Consider the following 18589-nt stretch of genomic DNA (forward strand, 5'->3'; position numbering starts at 1 on the left):
TGCAGGATTATATGTTTTCAGTCTTGGTCACATATCAGCCAGTATGAAATAAATCTGAATTAGAGAGCACTAATACCAGGTTGTTTGAGTTAAAAACACTCCAAATCATTCACTGGCTAGACACTGGCTGTTATTAAGATGGATTAAATGACTACTAATAGACAAAACTATCAGATCCATTACTACTATGTAATCTTATTAGTTGGATGTCAGTTTAATGTAGATAGATGTTGATGGGACTGAAGGCAAGCATTTTCATTAACGGCCGATAAGCTGCTTATTGCTTGTGTGCTGATGCTATTGATTGATTTTGGCAGCAGCATGCTTTCTAGAGCCTCAGGGCGGTGTTCTCTAGCAGAAGAGTTGTCATTAAAACACACAACACTGATAGAGTTCATGCAAAGACATGCTTAAACATCTCAACAAAGTACATTGTGACACTTAGTCAGACCAATTTATTGTGGTTATGGTAACAAATCTACTTTTCCTCATCAGAAACAAAACAAACTGTTCTGCTAGAGTTCAGCTACAAACCGTCCAAAGTCTGGATGCGAGCTATGTGGAGCTGCAGAAAGCAAGAGACTAATATCCAGTACACTGAGATCATTATGTTGCGGAGAATGCCAAAGTCACAAGGGTGGAGTGACATTTTTCTCTCTAGCACCATGCAAACTAAAGAATAAAATAGGGTTCCTGAATTCTCCTTCATGTTGAAGTGTCAAATAAATGTCATGTCTTAGTTTAGTACAGTTAGTTAGTTTGTACATATATGTCATATCTAAAATCATTCAAAATCATTGGAAAACATATGTTCTGCTATTGCTAAAATATGTACAGCTTAACCATCATAAAAAAAACTAGTGTACTTGACCTGTGTTTTGTGTTTTTATTCAAAAGGAGTTCTAATGGTTCGGATTAGGGGTTAGTGTGTAGGATTTGGCAGCATCAAGATTGCCACAATCGGAAACTTCTCCTGTCTGCCAAGTGTGAAGGAGGTAGTTCTCCTACACACTTGGCACATGGTTGGCATAAAGCCAGTTTTTGGTTTATCCATTCTGGTCTACACGAAGTAGACCAGCTTATGTAAAAATATTGGCTCATTCTAAAGTAACACAGCTATTCTTAATTTAAGGTTATTATACACGAAGAAAACATTGTAATTAATGCTATATTCCAATGCTGCCAATATATCCTCCTAAACTTACACACTGTACCTTTAATGTATTCAATTAGGACAGCTACTTAAAGTGAGATAGACAAGATTTTGTCAGCTCTGTGCAGCTGATGAACCACAAATTGCAACAGGAAATAAAACCCAAACTTTACTGGTCAAAAACATGGCTACCATAGAATACTATTCAAAGCAAACAATTTGTAATAATCCACTGTGAAATATGTCCATCTCCAGATGTTACAATCACCGAATTGTCCTGCATGCACATATTCTTTGTACTTTATACTTCACACCATGAACTTTTGCACATCCCCATGTCAATATTTGGCACCTTCCTTCAAAAACAAAGTTTACGTTATTGTAACCTCATAATTGAACACAGGCAGAGCCCTAAACTGGAACCTATGAGTAATACACTCCTCAAATCATGAGTTTGCTTTTCACTGAAAAGTTGAACATAAGCGTAGCATAGAAAAGCTGCCGAACCCCACAGTATATAAGGTAGCACACACCTATGTCTGCCTTCCCTCCCCCTTTGGTGGAGGGCTCTGCTTGTGCTTATAGAACTAGGGTTGCAATACCGTAACTTTTGTTCAATCTTACACAGGCTCTGCCCTCTTCTGGACTCTATGGGTTCAGTGGGTGAAGCTCAATGAATGCCCACGCCGTGATATAACATCGAACCGACCACAGTAATCCTAACCAACTATACGTTAGTCACCGCAGCCCACCTACTTCTGTCAAACCTAGGTCGCCAAAGCAGAGAAGTAGGGGGCCCAGCAAACCCAGGTAGTACCTAACAGAACTGGGTAGAGCCATGCTTGCAGGGGTCAAAAGATAAGCAGTAGTTACCCTGCACACCACATTGCCCAGTTCAACAAGGAACACAAAATGCCCAGAGGTGGGTCAAGTGCAATACAACCGACTCACACCCTGCCTTTTCACCAGTCCTGTCTCTTTCCAGTGAGCACAGACCCTGAAAAAGAGCCCAACATGTCTTTGAAGTAGAACCGTATAAATGGACAAGGCATTGATCACGATGCCGCCATACATGTCCTCCACGCTTACCCCACCGAACAGGGACGCGTACACTGTCATGCTGCAGGTAGAGTGTGAGCAGACCACAGTGGGAGGAGCTTTTCCTGCCTGCCAATTGGTTTGGGAGATGCACTCACAATGCAACCCTGCCAAGTGTTTCTTGGAAAGTGCTTTACGGACCATGTCAACCTAGAGGCACAACAGCTCTACAGTGTGCCTGTTGGGGGTTGGCGTTAAATAGAACATGTCAACGATAAACTTGGTAAAGCAGATGTAAATTGCAATGGAGGACACTCATCCCAACAGGTGTTTTGGGGATCCCAAGAAGTGTAAGTAATTCTCTACCGATGCAGGAATGTATCGCTTGTGCTTCATGTCATCCAAGCGGAGGCTGGCAGACCACCTGTACAGTAACCACATATGCAGCTGCCATGAACGTCAGCATGGCGGTCAACACTGTCACCGTCACACCCCACGGCAGTTTGCCAACTGAGTTCTAACTGAGTGGCCAGCATCCTGCAGATACTCCACTTGTTGGAGTGGTAGGGGGCTGCTCTTCTGCTGGAGGTGCAGGGGGCCAGGGAATAGCCGAATGACAATTTATTGTACTTGTAGATACTCTCCCTGGAAGACGACACACATGTATTTTCTGTGTTTTAGAGCCCTCCTAGAGCACCCGATGGTAGTGAACCGATCACCTGGCTGAACCAGCTCCAGTAACTGCCTGATGGTCAGCATACCTATCGACTTGCGGGCAATGCGCGGAGATCCAAAATGTGTCTGAAGTATCCCGTCATCTTGGGAACTAGGAAGTACACATAGTAAAACCATCCCTTTCTGTCGTGAGTGGGGACAACAGACATAGTTCAGAATCAGAATCAGAAACCGTTTATTGCCATTGTATGTTGAACATACAAGGAATTTGACATGACGGGAGGAGCGTAATATTTAACAACAATCAACAACAATCAACAATGCAAAGTTGACACAGCAGTTACAGTTTCAATAACAGGTCCCGGAGCTCTGCTGAAAATGTATCCACCTCCTAGACCCCATGCACGGGGGAGGGATGCTGCATAACTGGAGAGGATCCAGTCTTATTGTCATGTTCACCGTGTATGTTAATGCGCATATGCATCACCACTTCCTGTAAAACTGTTCTATGGCACAGCAGCTATCAAACCATGATATCCTGTCTCGGCCCTCTCTGCAGCCAGACCCTCCGTAAACTGGAGGCTGGACAGGCCAATGTGGAAAGGACAGAGCCAGCTATGAGGTCTGTGATGGCACCACTGGCTAGCCTGTAAATGCAGCAGTGGACGTTAAACAGGTCATAATTCCCTCTCTAACATATATTTTACATTGCCGTGAAAACATCTTCTCCAAACAACTGTTTTAAAAAGTTATTAACTTTCTCACATCTCTTACATTTGAACACATCATGATAACATTATAATGTATCTTCAATCAATACTAACTTTTACTGAATCACATCAGAAGTACCATGAATGCTCGGGGTAAAACGGTTCACAAAAGTCAAAGTTCGGATTGTGCACGGTTTTGAGTCACAGGTCGGGGAGACTGCGGCTCAGTGGTAGAACAGGGTCGTCCTTCAATCAGATGATCGGCATTTCAATCCCCGGCTCCACTAGTCCATGTCGATGTGTCCTTGGGCAAGACACTTAATCCCAAATTGCTTCTATATGAATGGGTATGAATGTTAGTTAGTTCTGATGAGCAGGTGTTACCTTGCATGGTAGCCTCTGGTCTTGCAGATGCGACACACATTTGTCATGGACGACAACAACAAATACTACTACAGTGACCACCGTTCTGCTGCGTCTGCATGGGACAACTGACTTTTAAGTCCCGGTGAAACGGAAGTTAGAGCGTCTTTTAGCTTGTGTACTTTGAAATGCAATCACTGAATGGTGTACAGTTGGAAGAGGGATTTAAAATCAGTTCCTTGGTCTTTGATTGGATTGCTATATTGGCGGGCTCAGAATGTCGCCCATACGGAGCTACCTATTGTTATACATGCACAATATGACAGAGGACCTAATCTAAAAGGGTGAAAATGCCTTTTTTTAAATTCATGTAGATATTTAGAAGAAAAATGGGGAGAATGTTCAACCAAAACCTTTCAAACTTTGCAAAACTACACTTGGTGGCTGCCCAGCTGTTTTAGTAAAACAATGAGAATTTTTTCAAAAGTAAGAAATCTATATTATCAGTATGCGACGTGTCAATATCTTAATCCCTGCAGCACACACAGTCTCATGGACCTCTCACTTGGTTCTGCTGTATAACACTGGGCGCTGCAGTGTACCCTGTATTAAGGGGTCAAATCATATTTTGCCGACACTGCTTTTCTGTGCCTCCTGTTGACTCACTGACAGCCGTTATATAATCACTGCACTGAGGCCAAGAAACGGACCGAATGTGCACACAGACGGCTAACTTGTTTCAAGTTTAAAGCCTTGTGTCTTTGTCTCTGTCTCTCTCTATCCTGCTCTGTCTCCCTCTCTCTGTCTCTCTCTCTCTCTCCCGCTGTGTCTGTCTCTCTCTCTCTCTCCTGCTCTGTGTCTGTCTCCGTCTCTCTCTCTCTCCCACTCTGTCTCCCTCTCTCTCTCTCTGTCTCCCTCTCTCTCTCTCTGTCTCTCTCCCGCTCTGTGTCTGTCTCCGTCTCTCTCTCTCCCACTCTGTGTCTGTCTCCGACTCTCTCTCTCTCTCCCTCTATCTCTGTCTCTCTCCCACTCTGTCTCCCTCTCTCTCTCTATCCCGCTCTGTGTCTGTCTCCGTCTCTCTCTCTCTCTCCCACTCTGTCTCTCCCTCTCTCTCTCTCTCCCACTCTGTCTCCCTCTCTCTCTCCCACTCTGTGTCTGTCTCCGTCTCTCTCTCTCCCACTCTGTCTGTCTCCCTCTCTCTCTCTGTCTCTCTCTCCCGCTCTGTGTCTGTCTCCGTCTCTCTCTCTCCCTCTCTCTGTCTCTCTCTCCCACTCTCTCTCTCTCTCCCACTCTGTGTCTGTCTCCGACTCTCTCTCTCTATCCCGCTCTGTGTCTGTCTCTCTCTCTCTCTCCCACTCTGTCTCCCTCTTTCTCTCTATCCCGCTCTGTGTCTGTCTCCGTCTCTCTCTCTCTCTCCCGCTCTGTGTCTGTCTCCGTCTCTCTCTCTCCCACTCTGTCTGTCTCCGACTCTCTCGCTCTCTCCCTCTCTCTCTGTCTCTCTCTCCCACTCTGTCTCCCTCTCTCTCTCTATCCCACTCTGTGTCTGTCTCTCTCTCTCTCTCTCTCTCTCTCTCCCACTCTGTCTCCGTCTCTCTCTCTCCCACTCTGTCTGTCTCTCTCTCCCTCTCTCTCTCTCTCTCGCTCTGTGTCTGTCTCCGTCTCTCTCTCGGTTGTGACACCGCGGGTAAGTACTTGATGCATACGAATTGGCTTTGACACATTGCGGAAAAGTGTGCGTGTGTTTGTGTGTGTGTGTGTGTGTGTGTGTGTGCCGCTGCACTGAGTAGCCTACAGAGGCGAACCGGACTTGAGCGTCTCTCTCTGTTTGCGGCAGATAGAAAGCCGGCCGACACGTGTCACGTGGGTGCCGGTCTCATACTGCGGGGAGAACGCACCATGAGGGGAACTCACCATGTTGACTTCGGAAACCATGTCGATGCTGGCGATGTCTATCCTCATGCCAACATCCACAGGGGCGCCTATTGAGAACATGACAGCAGAGTGTAAGCACGGGGCTCCACAGCGGAACGTTATAGCCACATGAACGCAGAGGACACGGGGGGGGCTGTTACCTCCAAAATCAGGCCGCAGACGGATGTCATAGCCCTTCAGCAGCTTGTCCACCGTGGCTTTCACAAATGACATGTTGCTAGGCTCGTTGGCTCTGGTGACAGAAATAAGGCAATGTTACGGGGGCCCGCCTGACATAATGAGCCGACACATGACAGTATAATCAGATCTCACCTTTGCGCCCCACGGACTACGGACGCCCACAGGGACAGGCAGAAGAGCCCCCAGCATCCGCGCTCCAGAGTAGTCCACATCACTAACTCTGAACCTGCCGACGACTTTGACACAAGGTCTCCGGGACGCAACTTAGGCTGCAGACTTATTCCATGTGCAAACGCATGCGCGTCTTTTTTTAATAAACGTCCAAGCGTCACTGGCAAAGGTGAGACAAAACGAAAAATGTGGATGAAAATGTAGCGTTGCGGTGAAAAAAAAAGAAAAGAAGCAGCCTATAGGTGCGGGGAGCTCACTGTGTCTGTGAGAGGGGATGCTGGTGTGTGCGGCGGCACATACATCCTGAGCGCGTGCTAGACGTTGATACACAGACCAGCCTCCTCCAGAAGACGCGGAAGGGTCCGGAGCAGATCTGCGGCAAAGCTTTCCATCCGCCTCCCGCTGCCGCGCAATGTGAACACATTAAATAATGAGCAGTGAGCGCGCGGCTCCCCGGTCACCTTTAGCACGCCGGTAGCGAGGGAGGGAGGGAGAGGGGGGAGAGAGCGAGAGAGAGAGAGAAAGAGAGAGCGAGAGCCGTCATGCAACACCAGCACGTCTGAGGAGCTGCGCATTTTCGGCGCTCCACCGGTCATTTCGCGTCAAGAGCTGCACAGCAACTTCATTATTCTCTTTTTTAAATCCCAAGCATTGCATAACAAAAAAGAATGCAACGCACGACTAACTGTGAAGAGACGAGATAAGATATGCTGCATGGGACCCAAGATGGCTTCTCTCTGGACCGCAGGGCGTGATGGGAATGGATAACTACTCTGCATTTAACCTGTCACACATTGGCAGCAGAATTAGAGAACCGATCAGGATTATCATGATCTTTTCATTTCTTCACATTGTCACAATTACAATTACAATGCAATGCTTCCTCACAGTCTTCTGCCACTCCTGGAAACATATTGTTGAAAGAGCTAAGGAGACATGTGAAGGACACTGCAGCTTCTACCTGGACCCTGACAATAAACACGGCTGCACCACCAGAGCTTCATAAAGAACTCTTCCAGTCGGCTAAACCTGTCTAGGCTATATGTTTATAATCATAATGATCAATTTGGTGAATGAAACACTTCTCAGTGAGCACAAAGTGCTTTGCAGAGGAACAAAAACAGAAAGCAGTGACAGGATGATACTTTATTTGTATAGAAAACCATTGGATGGCTGTAATCTAAGGAATTAGTTGACACAGTCTGACTGCTTCTGACTCCCACTGACACCATCATGTTATGACTTTACTTTATGTTGCACAAGTCTTTCCGAAAAAAAGAAGAAAAAAATATATGTACACCGAAACTACTATACACACAAAATATGTGCAGTATGTGTAATGTCAGTGTATTATGAGTTGTACAGTTAAGATATTTCAATTAGACATCATTTGGAGTGAACACCTATTTTAATTGACATGTTTACAACAGGATGAGAAATATGAATAGCTTTTGGCCAGTCCCCATCATAAGACCAACTATTTGAAAGGGCTGATGAAGCCATAGGCCATCTGGTGGTATGGCAGCACTGTCTCTTAGTATCGTGAGGGCTCAGTGCAGCACCGCATCTCATCACTGAGGCTCGGTAGATGGGTACCAACGATGTTTATTCATCCTCCAGCCCTCCTGTCCTGGGCAATTGCTCCTCTGTAAAAGTTTTCAAGAACTTGGCACAGGAATTATGCCTTCTATAAAGGTTCCTTCAGAAATACAGTTGTGTCTGAGCTTTTTTTGAACCATTCATGTCATGTTTACAGTAGTCCCTGCAGCTTACGTTATCTCTGTCACAGGACTATTATCATAGACATCAAACTCAATCCACGGTTCTTAATTCTTAGTTTTCATGGAGTACATACACAATATGAATGTTTTTCATTCATATTGTGCATACTATTTAACTGCTCTGTATACTGTGAGTACTGTTAGAGGCACACAATTCCAGATCATCTAATCTTACAAGAACCATAAACAATTAAAAAACTTAAAATGTTGTCCTCAGATCTGATTGACTAGAGTGCAGGAGGATGAATAATCTTACGCTTTAATAATCATACAAGTGTCAGGTGATACAAACTGCAAAAACTATTTGAAAAAGCCATTATTGTGACCTTTATATTTTTTATTTAAACTCTAATCTACACAGCATGAACTGTTTCCTATCCGAAGTGAAGAAACTAGCAACATTAACAATCCCACAGTGCCACCTAGTGGCCACGTGGCATAGCATCCCATAAACATTCCTCCCCTGCTGGAAGTCTTTAAAGTAACTGAGCAACTTAGTTTCCGTCTTTGACTGCCTCCTCACTGGACTTGCATTTGCCACTGCTCCTTGATCTGTCTGGGATATTACTGGTCACCAGCACCAGAGACTCAAGGCCCAGCCATGCCTCAGCCTTTGTGGAGGCCTGACTCCAAACTACTCTCCCATCACCGAACATCCCTTTGTCCTGTCACTTAACTCCATGATTCCCAGGATCCACTTGGGACCAAGACTAAAGTTCAGGGTCAGTACCGAGTCTCCTGGTTTGAACCAGCGTCCCTTTGCCGTTTTATCATGATCTCTCATTTGTCTTCCTTATTTTTCCTGAACCTTCATGTTTAGGTGCAACCACTTCCTCCCGAGAAGCGGCTCTGCTGGGGATAGAGCTGTTGTCCATCATTCTTTTACAGGCTTGCAGCATTCTCTCTGCTTGCTGGAGGCATGGTAGGGTGCAGAGGTTTCCATTCTAGATACCGAGTTATGTTTCCTCACTACATAAGGGGCATATTCCACCCATGTTAGTTCTGATAACCAGCTTCTCTGTACCAATTACCTTACCTGAGAAAGTACTGGGTCCTTGTCTGTCCGCACAGTCACTTGATCGAGTTTAGGTGTGGGGATAAAGGTGAGTCATTTTCCCAGTATCTCCAGCTGTGCGGGTGTGAGGGAGAAGGTGGAGCAGAGGTTGTTATGTTGGAGGTGTGGGGATCTGTATGATTACATTCCGCCCCAGTTACATGTTTCGTTGTTGTTTCCCTTGTGGTCCTTGTAGTCCAGTGGATGGAGTCTTTGGGGTTGACCTGAAAGAGAGGCGGGTTCATCTCTGGTTAGAAGTTATATTTGGCAGAAATAGTGGTGTCGAGGAAGCAATATTTGTTTCCTCTCATCCAGTGTGTTTGAGAAGTTTATGATTGGGATGTAAATGGTGGAGTTAGGAAAGGTGACGTGGCTGATGAGTGGTGGGTGTATGTTCTGATCTACTGAAAGTATGATGTGTAGAGGTTCTAGACTGGGAGGGACTTTCTTAAGTATTGCAGTAATGTGATGAAAGGTGGCTCCGGGGTAACCGTCTATCTGAATGTGTGGGTGTCTGAATGTTGGGATACGGGAGAGGTTCCAATTGTCTGAATGTGCGAGGGTGTGGTTCCGGGCATCCTGGGGAGCCAGGTGGTCCCGCCGAGCCCCTGCTGGCGTTTGAGGTGGATAACTCGGGTGTTGGGGGTGAAGTCAGCGTAACGCTTTTCATTCCTCCCTTCATCATCATCATCATCATGGTTTCATTATCCACCTCAGCGATAGTTTTCGTGTCAGCGGGCTCGACGGCACACAGCTCTGGCTCCCTCTGCTGCTGGTTTGATGTAACTGTAGATGGAGAGTTACTACAATGGGAGAGCAACATTACTGAGTGTGGGTGTGCGTGCTCTGTATGTGCACCATCTGTGTGTGAGGAGGAGGGGGGCACGGGGGAGCCGACGGAGGAACCACCACGTGCTGCCAGCAGACGGTCCACTTGTTTCTGAAAGTAGGGGAAGGGGGGGGGGGGGGTTCGGGGGAAGTGACAGGTGGAGGAGAGGAGGGAGTGCGAGGTGGTGGGAGGGGAGGGGGAAGATTGAGGAGGGTGAGATTGTTAGAAGGATGGGTCGGCTGGTTCTGGGAGCGGAGGAAAGTGATGTCCCGCACTGTGTTGGTGGAGGAGGAGGTGAGCTTCCTCAAGAAGCAGGGATGGTCTCCAGTCCCACAGCAATCACTGTGTCGTGATGTTCTCTTGTAGGATCGTGTTTGTGTGCATCCAAGTGGCTGTGTTTGGTTGAACCTTTAACTGTGTTTCATTAGGTGATGAGGGCTTGATGAAGGAAGTGAGTCTGTTTACCTTTCTCATCATGTGCTGTTGTTAAATGTGTTATTGAGAAGTTATGAGTGATGGATAGCTTGGAGTGTGTCTTGTTTGTGAGTGAGTGTCTGGAGGTGTATTGTGCAGGTTTGAAGGCTGTCGATTCTGCCCCGTGGCATTTCCTCCCCAGGGGGAGAAGTCAGTGGTGAGAATCTGTTCTTGAGGGTTATCGTCATGTTGGGATTGCTGTGGAACTGGAGAAGCTACAACGAAGAATGAAACGAGTACGAGGAGTGTTAGTCCCGGCTGAATTATAGATGCTTTCCACAGAGAAGTTTGAATCTTTTCTGCCTCCAACACGGAGCCGGGGTGAAACATCCAGCAACAAAATTAAAAAGGTGCGTTGAGCCGCTGGAGAGATCCAAAATAAAACGATTAAAACAATTGAAGAAACTTCTGTAGAGGAAGTAAAAAAGGTTTAGAGGGGATACAAGGGTTAAAAGAGAACAAGTTTTCTTGTGCAATTCTTTGTTGTACAATGGTAAAACAAGTGAAGGTAAAAGATAGAGAAGAAAGGTGCAGGAAAGGAGAGGGGCTCTTATTAATAGCAGAGTACAAACAACTGAATGAATGTAAACGGGTAAAATGGGGCGTTTTAAAAGCTAAAAGGTTAGGAAGAGGTTTGGGAAAGCTTCCTCTACAAAGTGGAATGAGAAAAATACCTGGTTGGGTTTAGGTTTAAAACAAGGGGGGTGGGTTGGGGTTGATGTTAGGATATCCGAGAGAGATATACAGTACAAATCAAAAAAATAAAAGTAATAATTAAAACAATTTTTTATAATAGAATTAAATGAATAAAACCTGGTTTACTATTAACATTGGTGGTTGAGGTCAGGGTTTAGACACAAGCGTCCAAATACACAAATACGGTCAAAGAAATAAGAAAAGATAAAAAAAAGAGGGGGGTAAAAAAATAAATGAATAAAGGTAAATATTTTTAAATCAAAAAAAAGGACCATAAAATAATCCAAAGGATAAAAAAAGTAAAACTATCAAGATAAAAATATAATATACAGGCACATACAATTTCTAAGCGATAAATAATAGGAGAGCGAATAAAGGAAAATAAGAGATGAGAAAAGTAAAACTAAACATTATTTTCATGTCATCAAATATATGCAGATTTTAGATTTAGGACCGCCACGTCATGGTTTGGAAGACCTCCTTCGTGTACCGATTACTAAACCAGTTGCAGTGTTGAAAATATTCACCCTGTCCTCTGAATTTAGGGTTAGGAAGGAGTTGTAATTTAGCTCTCACCAGGAGATCTTGTACATTTTTATTTCTCCTGTACACTGCAATGATGCTATGGTCCTATAGTACGATTGGGGAGGTCAGAGGTCACCACTATTGGTTAGGTCTGTTGAAATGTTCTCTGATGTTTTCTAAAGAAGGTCCTAGAGTACCCTCTGCTGGCCAAAGCTAGGAATAGCATCTTGACAGCACAATTAAAATCATCCCGTTTGGTACAGTTGTGAGCTGACTAAGCCTGCACAAGTGTGATTCGGATGGAATCTCGTCTTTTAGAGCAGACCGTGAGTGTCTGTCTCTTTAAATAACACGTTTACATCCAGTGTGGGACTTTCATGGAAGTGGTGGTGTCCAGAAAGTCCACAGAGGTCAGACTGCTGGTGGATTTGAGTTTAAGTGAGGTGTTGTGATTGTTCAGCGTGCTTAGAAACATCCTCTCTCGAGTGTGGCCACACTCCCCCCCCCCCCAGATGTCATCTAGAAACCTGTAATATAAAGGGTTTCTTTGGACATGATGCTAGGGCTGAGGTTTCCCAGTCAGCCATGAAGATATTAGCATATGCAGGAGCAAATCCTTTTTGTTTGGATGTTTCTGAAACATATTTTGTACAGCTTGTATGCCCTCTTTGATGTCAATAGTAGTGTGGTGACTGTCTATATCAATAGTGAATAGGATTGAGAAGTTCTTTCACTATGTTGACAAAATGATAGGGGTCCTTGATGTAACTGGGGTGTGTGGTCGAGAGAGGATTGAGTAAGAAGTCCAGGTATTCAGCAGTGTAACATGTTTGACTGCTACAGTCAGACACAGCCGGTCTACCTGGAGGGATTTTGTGTTGTTTGCTCCACTTAATAGGGTCCTCGTGGATTTTTAGAGCTGCTCAACAAATAACATTTTTGTTTTGTATTCATGAATGTTTCTCTCATGAAGTTTGGATCATTTTATTCACAATTGGAATGGTTTCCGGGTAAATAGGTTTAGTCAAGTTGGAGTAATATTTGGGATTGTTGGGTCTGTAACCATCCCATCAATATTGTTCTCGGTCCATAATGACACCTGGTTAGGTTCGGGGATAAGTTGACTTCAGGTTTAGCTATTTTCAAAGTTCTCTGTAGCTGTTCAATGTCTCGTTTGTCTTTTGGACCCGGTTGTTTCGGCCAAAGAACGAGATGATTTCTTTCCACTGTCACCGTGGATGTGGCTTTTTCCAGCAGGATTTCAGCGTTCCTGAAGTTGGCCCCCGGAAAAGCATCAATCTGTAGGTTTGGGATGGTGTATGGTGGGATTCTGGTTGTGTTAGAATCTCCTATAATCAACCATTTTCTGCCCACACTCAGGCTCCAATCTTGCGATCTTCGGGAGATGGTGAGATGTTTGGTGGGTCGGCGTATCGTAGGTGTCTGGCTGTAGCTGCCGGAGTTGGATTCAGTTGGGTCTGGACAGCGGTTTGTAGGCTGCTGGTCCTGATGGGAGCCAGTCTGGTTGACCGCACGTAGTTGAGAGTCCAAGCGTGTGTCACTGTGTTGGCTTCCTCATCATGTGACTCCAGTTCCTGTGATGATAGTTCCATAATGGAGTTGGTTGTGGAGGCTACACATCCATAGCTGCGTGGGGGGGTCAATAGAAAAGAGTCAATAGCAACAGCAGAATAAGCTGTTTGGCAAATTTTTCATGGCCGCAACCCACATCCTGATTAAGAGGCTACGTGATTGGGTGGGCATAACTGGCATAGCGTTAGACTGGTTTACATCTTACCTCAGTGACAGAAGTTTCAATGTCTCTGTGGGTGCTTTTGTGTCTGTTACCTCTCCACTGTCTTGTGGTGTACCGCAGGGCTCGGTTCTGGGGCCTCTGTTATTTTCCCTTTATCTGTTACCTTTGGGACCGATCATAACAAGCTATAATGTGTCCTATCACTTATATGCAGACGACATCCAACTTCATCTGTCATTCAAACCCAGCGAGGCATTCACATTAACTAGGCTCCTGGACTGTGTCAATGCCATCAGAGACTGGACGGCAGAAAACTGCCTGCAACTCAACGACTCTAAGACGGAGGTCCTAGTTATTGCTCCAGAGGAGTTTGTCCCCATGATCAGGCAGATTATTAGTCCTCTCTCCTCTGCTTCCCATTGCAACCTGCGCAATCTTGGGATTTTCTTTGATCGCTCCATGTCATTTGACCCTCATGTTAAGCAGCTGTCCAGGTCATGTTTCTTCCATCTAAGAAATATCAGTAAACTGAGATCTGTATTATCAACGCCTGAATTAGAAATGATCATACACACATTTATCTCCTCTCGCATTGACTACTGCAACTCACTTTTCACATGACTCAGTGTATCTGCTCTTAACCGTCTGCAGGTCATCCAAAATGCTGCCGCCAGATTACTCACCAGGACAAACCGACGGTCTCACATCACCCCCGTACTCCGATCTCTCCACTGGCTTCCTGTAGCATCTCGGATACACTTCAAAATTCTCACCATCACTTACAGAGCACTTCACGGTCAGGCTCCGACTTATGTAGCTGATCTACTTCGCCCCTATTCACCCGCCCGCACTCTCAGGTCAAACGCTCTAGGTCTGTCAGTCCCACGCACACGATTTAAGACCCGTGGTGACCGAGCCTTTGAGGCAGTGGCCCCGAGGCTCTGGAATGCTCTGCCTGCAACTCTACGCCTCGCAGATACTGTGGATACTTTTAAAAGCCAGCTAAAAACCCACCTGTTTAGGCTGGCGTTTGTGTAAAAGTAAACCCATGTCCTAGACCTGCTCTTAACATTTGTTTTACATTTTAATTTTATTTTAATTTTATTCTTTAACATTTTTTATTCACTCTGTGTATGTAATTTATTGACCCTAGGGTCACATTGTGTTTTTTATGCTTTTAAATGTCTGCTCTGTTAAGCACTTTGTGATAGTACTGTCTGTGAAAAGCGCTATATAAATAAAATTCATTCATTCATTCATTCATTCATTCATTCATATTCAGCTGTGCTGCTCATCCCACAAATGCATGTTCCTTACAAATGGGGCACCGTTTGAAAGGTAAATAAAGAGGCTTTCCAACGGTATACAATTTATTGCCAAGAAGCATATAGTTACAACAGAGAAATAATCTACCAAACACTAATTTCCGAACTTTTTGTTCGATGTTTATTAAAGGTGCTCTACAAATAAAGTTATTATTGATAAGTTGAATTATTTTTGGAAAATTGCTTGATTGATACCACTATGCTAAATATTAGGCTGGAGCCAGCTTACCATAGTTAGGGAAACCGCTAGCTTGTCTCATTCCAAAGATGAGCACCACTAAAACATTTGTTTGTTTGATCTGTGCATGAATATAAATGTAGCTTAGTAATAGCTCCTAAATAGCTGCTTTCTGTAGCTTTGTATTTCATGTACAGATATGAGAGTGACATCAATCTTCTCATCTAACTCTCGGCAAGAAAGTGAATACGCATTCTTCTGAAAATGTTGAATCCGAGGGTAAGCTAAAAAGAAATACATATATATTAAAGGAGGCATAACAATTTATGTGTTCCAGTAAAGACTGAATCTAATTATGGAAAATTATTAACGCCTGAAAACTCTGAACTAACACACACACAAAATACTTCTATTTAATTCATTTTTAAGATAATTTTGACTGCGTGTGGCAAGATGAGTTTTATTTTGAAGTTCTCCTGAGCGTTATATGTAGTCAAATTGGCAGCCCAATAAAATCAATCTATATGAGGAGCGGTTGTGGGAAAGAATTAAAGAATTGGCAGTAAAATAACAGATGTTTTCACTCAACGGAGAAAAGACATGTGCATGTGCGTGGGGGGTTTCTTTCACAAGGGCAGCTTCTCGTCAGTTAACGTTAACACAAATGAATTCGTGCTGTCCATGCAGTCCATGAGCCATGAGAAGGTCAGGTAACCTTGTGTTGCTGTGACAGTGCATAAAATGTACATGGCATTGCAACCTGACACCAGTGGCGGGTCGTGCATTTTATACCTGGGCCTTCTGCGCTGTCCTGCTACAGTTGAGTAGGACAGAGAGAATCTATGGGGTATTGTCAAGAGGAAGATGAGAGACACCAGTGGACATACTTTTCAGTCGGCCAATATTTCTGTATTAAAAATGGTCTTATGTAATATTAATTTTCCGTGACACTGAATTTGGGGTTTTCATTAGCTGTAAGCCATAATCATCAAAATTAAAAGAAAAACGCTTGAAATATATCACCTTGTGTGTAATGAATCTATATAATATATGAGTCTCACTTTTTGAATTGAATTACTGAAATAAATAAACTTTTCGATGATATTCTAATTCATTGAGATGCACCTGTATGTTCCTTTCGACTGATGGCATGTTTATTGTGTGAAATCTTAATCTGAAAAGTAACTCCTAATAACACCAGTCAAAGAAATGTAGTTGAATAAAAAGTGCATATTATCATAAAATGGAAATACACAAAAAATACAAGTACCTTAAAATTATACTTACAGTACTTAAGTAAATGTACTTACTTTTAACTCGTGACATTGGTGTGACATTTTCCCTCGTTTTGACTTCCAGGCTCTGTTCTTGCATGTCATTCCATCACCACTCCTGTCTGCCTCGTTGCTTCAGGATGTCAGCAAATTGTCATATGAGTCCAATTTGTAACAGTCACTTGGAAACCATTGACAAATAATGTTGTCCTCAGAAAATGCTCATATGGGTTTTAGAAGACTAATGACGTATTTCGAAATTTCGTATTTTTTATCGGAATACTGTTTCCGTTAAGTACATTACACTAAACACAGTACGGTGTTAATGTGGGTTGGCTGTCCTTTCTCAAAGGCACATGGAGTGACATCAACTGTGGACCCACCCTGTCAACCATGATCCACTGTCCAAGCGATGTAATTATGCTCTTAAGACAAGTATACCTTGTAAAAACACATGTAAAACATGTTCTTGAATCTAATATAGCACCATACAATCTCTCTTGTTTCTGATGAAGTCCACACTTTGTGGATAATTCGGTTATTGTTTGTGTTTCCACACTGAACCTCCTGTACTCGTGATATTTTGTGCTACTACTGGGAAATGCAGACGCAGTATAATGATAGATTCCATGGCAACGAACAACAGCCCGCATCTCACACATCAAATAGAATATAGGAAGAGAGCACGAGGCGGGTAAAAAAACCCAGAGAAAAAGCACTCCAGTACTTTCGACCTGTGAGCAGTGTTCCATGCGAACGTCACAACTGAGCGCAGAACAAATGAACCAGTGGGTCCGCAAGGGAACAAGTTCAGCACCACTGCATACAACTCCAAAAACATGTTTTAAATAAGCCACCAGATTAATTTAACACTCAAAAACAAGATCATTAAGTGACTTCCAGTGATCGGTCCAGGGCAGGAACCTAATAAAGCATGGACGATGCACTTAACAGAGAGGCAGGATGACAAAATGACACTTTAACTCACCAATGCTGAAAGTTAGATGAAGAGGAAATAGACAACTGTTCTTCCTGTGGGCAAACCTCACTTTTTGGCAGCCCAGCAGATGCTAAATCAGCTGTTTTGCGGTGGAGAGCAGGCCCAGTGCATTCAATCAGTGTTGAAGTTTTGATCCTCTTTAAGGTGGAATTTCTCTGCTGCCGCCAGCACAGGATTTGTGATGATTTTCAGCAGACTGTGTGAGTGTCAGCTAAAGTGTTGTCTAAGAGGCTCTTGAGGATGAATGATAACAGGCACCCTGAGGCCCAGAGTGGAGGCACAGAGCACCCTACTCAGACCTCAACTTTCTCCTGATTCCCAAAAATGGGAATTTTTGGGAAACATCAGACTCAGGGGAAGGAGTGAGCCCAACAGAAAGTGAAGAAAAAAAAACATAGAGTGTGTGAAAACTGCTATTCTACCTGAGAGATGATGGTGTTGCAACTCTCCTTCATCACCAGTGCCGGAGTAGGTGACTCATCTGCTCTGTCGTGAGTACAACCGAAGGCTGAGTAAGACACTTTTAGGCGACCAAAATTATCCATCATGAGCTGAAACACTGAAAGGGACAACAAAGTGGACAACATCGTGGTAGCGACCTGTCAATCACACGGTAGCCGCGCCCTAAAGCATACTCTCCTTTATGGTCTATTTTCTTGAAATGGACCATAATTTACTAAATGAACATCATGATGTTTTGAAGAAGACTTGAAACTAGAGATTGAAACCATAAACTCATGTTTACAATGTTTACTGAGGGAATAAATCAAGTGACTTCGATACAATCAGGCTTCATTTTGCAACCAGAAGAGTCGCCCTCTGATGGCCATTAGTTATGCTGCGTTCACACCGGTCGCGTTGATTTTTTGACGCGCGTCGAGATTACATACAAAGTCTATGCACAGACGCGATGAGACTGGCTCGCCGCGATTTTGCGATGGCGCTGCACGTTGGACGCGTTATTGCAGTGCGGTGGACGCGGTGGAGGCGTTGGACGCCGCAAAATCGCCAACGCGCGAGTTGAAATTTTTCAACTTCAGCGACATAATCGCGTGACGCTGTGGCGCGATAGCCTATCAGCGTTGAGTTGCTCCCCCTGTCGTCACTGGCTTCCTGCCGTTGTTGAATCAGGAAATAAATCCTGTCGCCGTCTGTGGTCACCCAGAGCGCTACGATACCTCATATCAATAGAGACCGGACCAAACTATGTGTATGCATGTGTGTGTGTAAACCATACGGTACAAACAATAAATAGACGCTGCCGTATTTACGTCTACGTGACGTTATTGAGTGCTGGTGGAGCTGCTACGATGTTAGCATAGCCTAGCACCGATCCATCAGAGCTCCATTGAGAAGACCAGTAACCTACAAATCGGTATCATTACGTAGTTATTTCGGAGTCCCTTTTTGTCGGAGAAGACAAGTACAAATCGGCATCATTACGTAGTTATTTCGGAGTCCCTTTTTGTCGGTTT

The 18589-nt window shown here is 44.2% G+C and overlaps 1 protein-coding gene across 3 annotated transcripts in view; it reads right to left on the reverse strand.

Moving 5' to 3' along the window:
- Positions 1-6263, reverse strand: part of gabrb1 (gamma-aminobutyric acid type A receptor subunit beta1) — a gene marked incomplete at both ends in the record, with an annotated part of 39432 nt that extends 33169 nt beyond the window's left edge. For 2 of the 3 annotated variants that reach the window (XM_079287062.1, XM_079287061.1), the window contains 2 exons: positions 5851-5918; positions 6012-6100. In XM_079287062.1, coding sequence (XP_079143188.1) covers positions 5851-5918; positions 6012-6084 — 141 coding nt within the window. Of the gene's footprint in view, positions 1-5850; positions 5919-6011; positions 6104-6183 lie in introns of those variants that run through there. The other variant, XM_079287060.1, reaches the window with a different exon arrangement.
- Positions 6264-18589: the final 12326 nt, after the last annotated feature.

The sequence above is a fragment of the Melanostigma gelatinosum genome, assembly GCF_949748355.1.
Source record: "Melanostigma gelatinosum genome assembly, chromosome: 16".
In the NCBI taxonomy this organism is placed as follows: Eukaryota; Metazoa; Chordata; class Actinopteri; order Perciformes; family Zoarcidae; genus Melanostigma; species Melanostigma gelatinosum.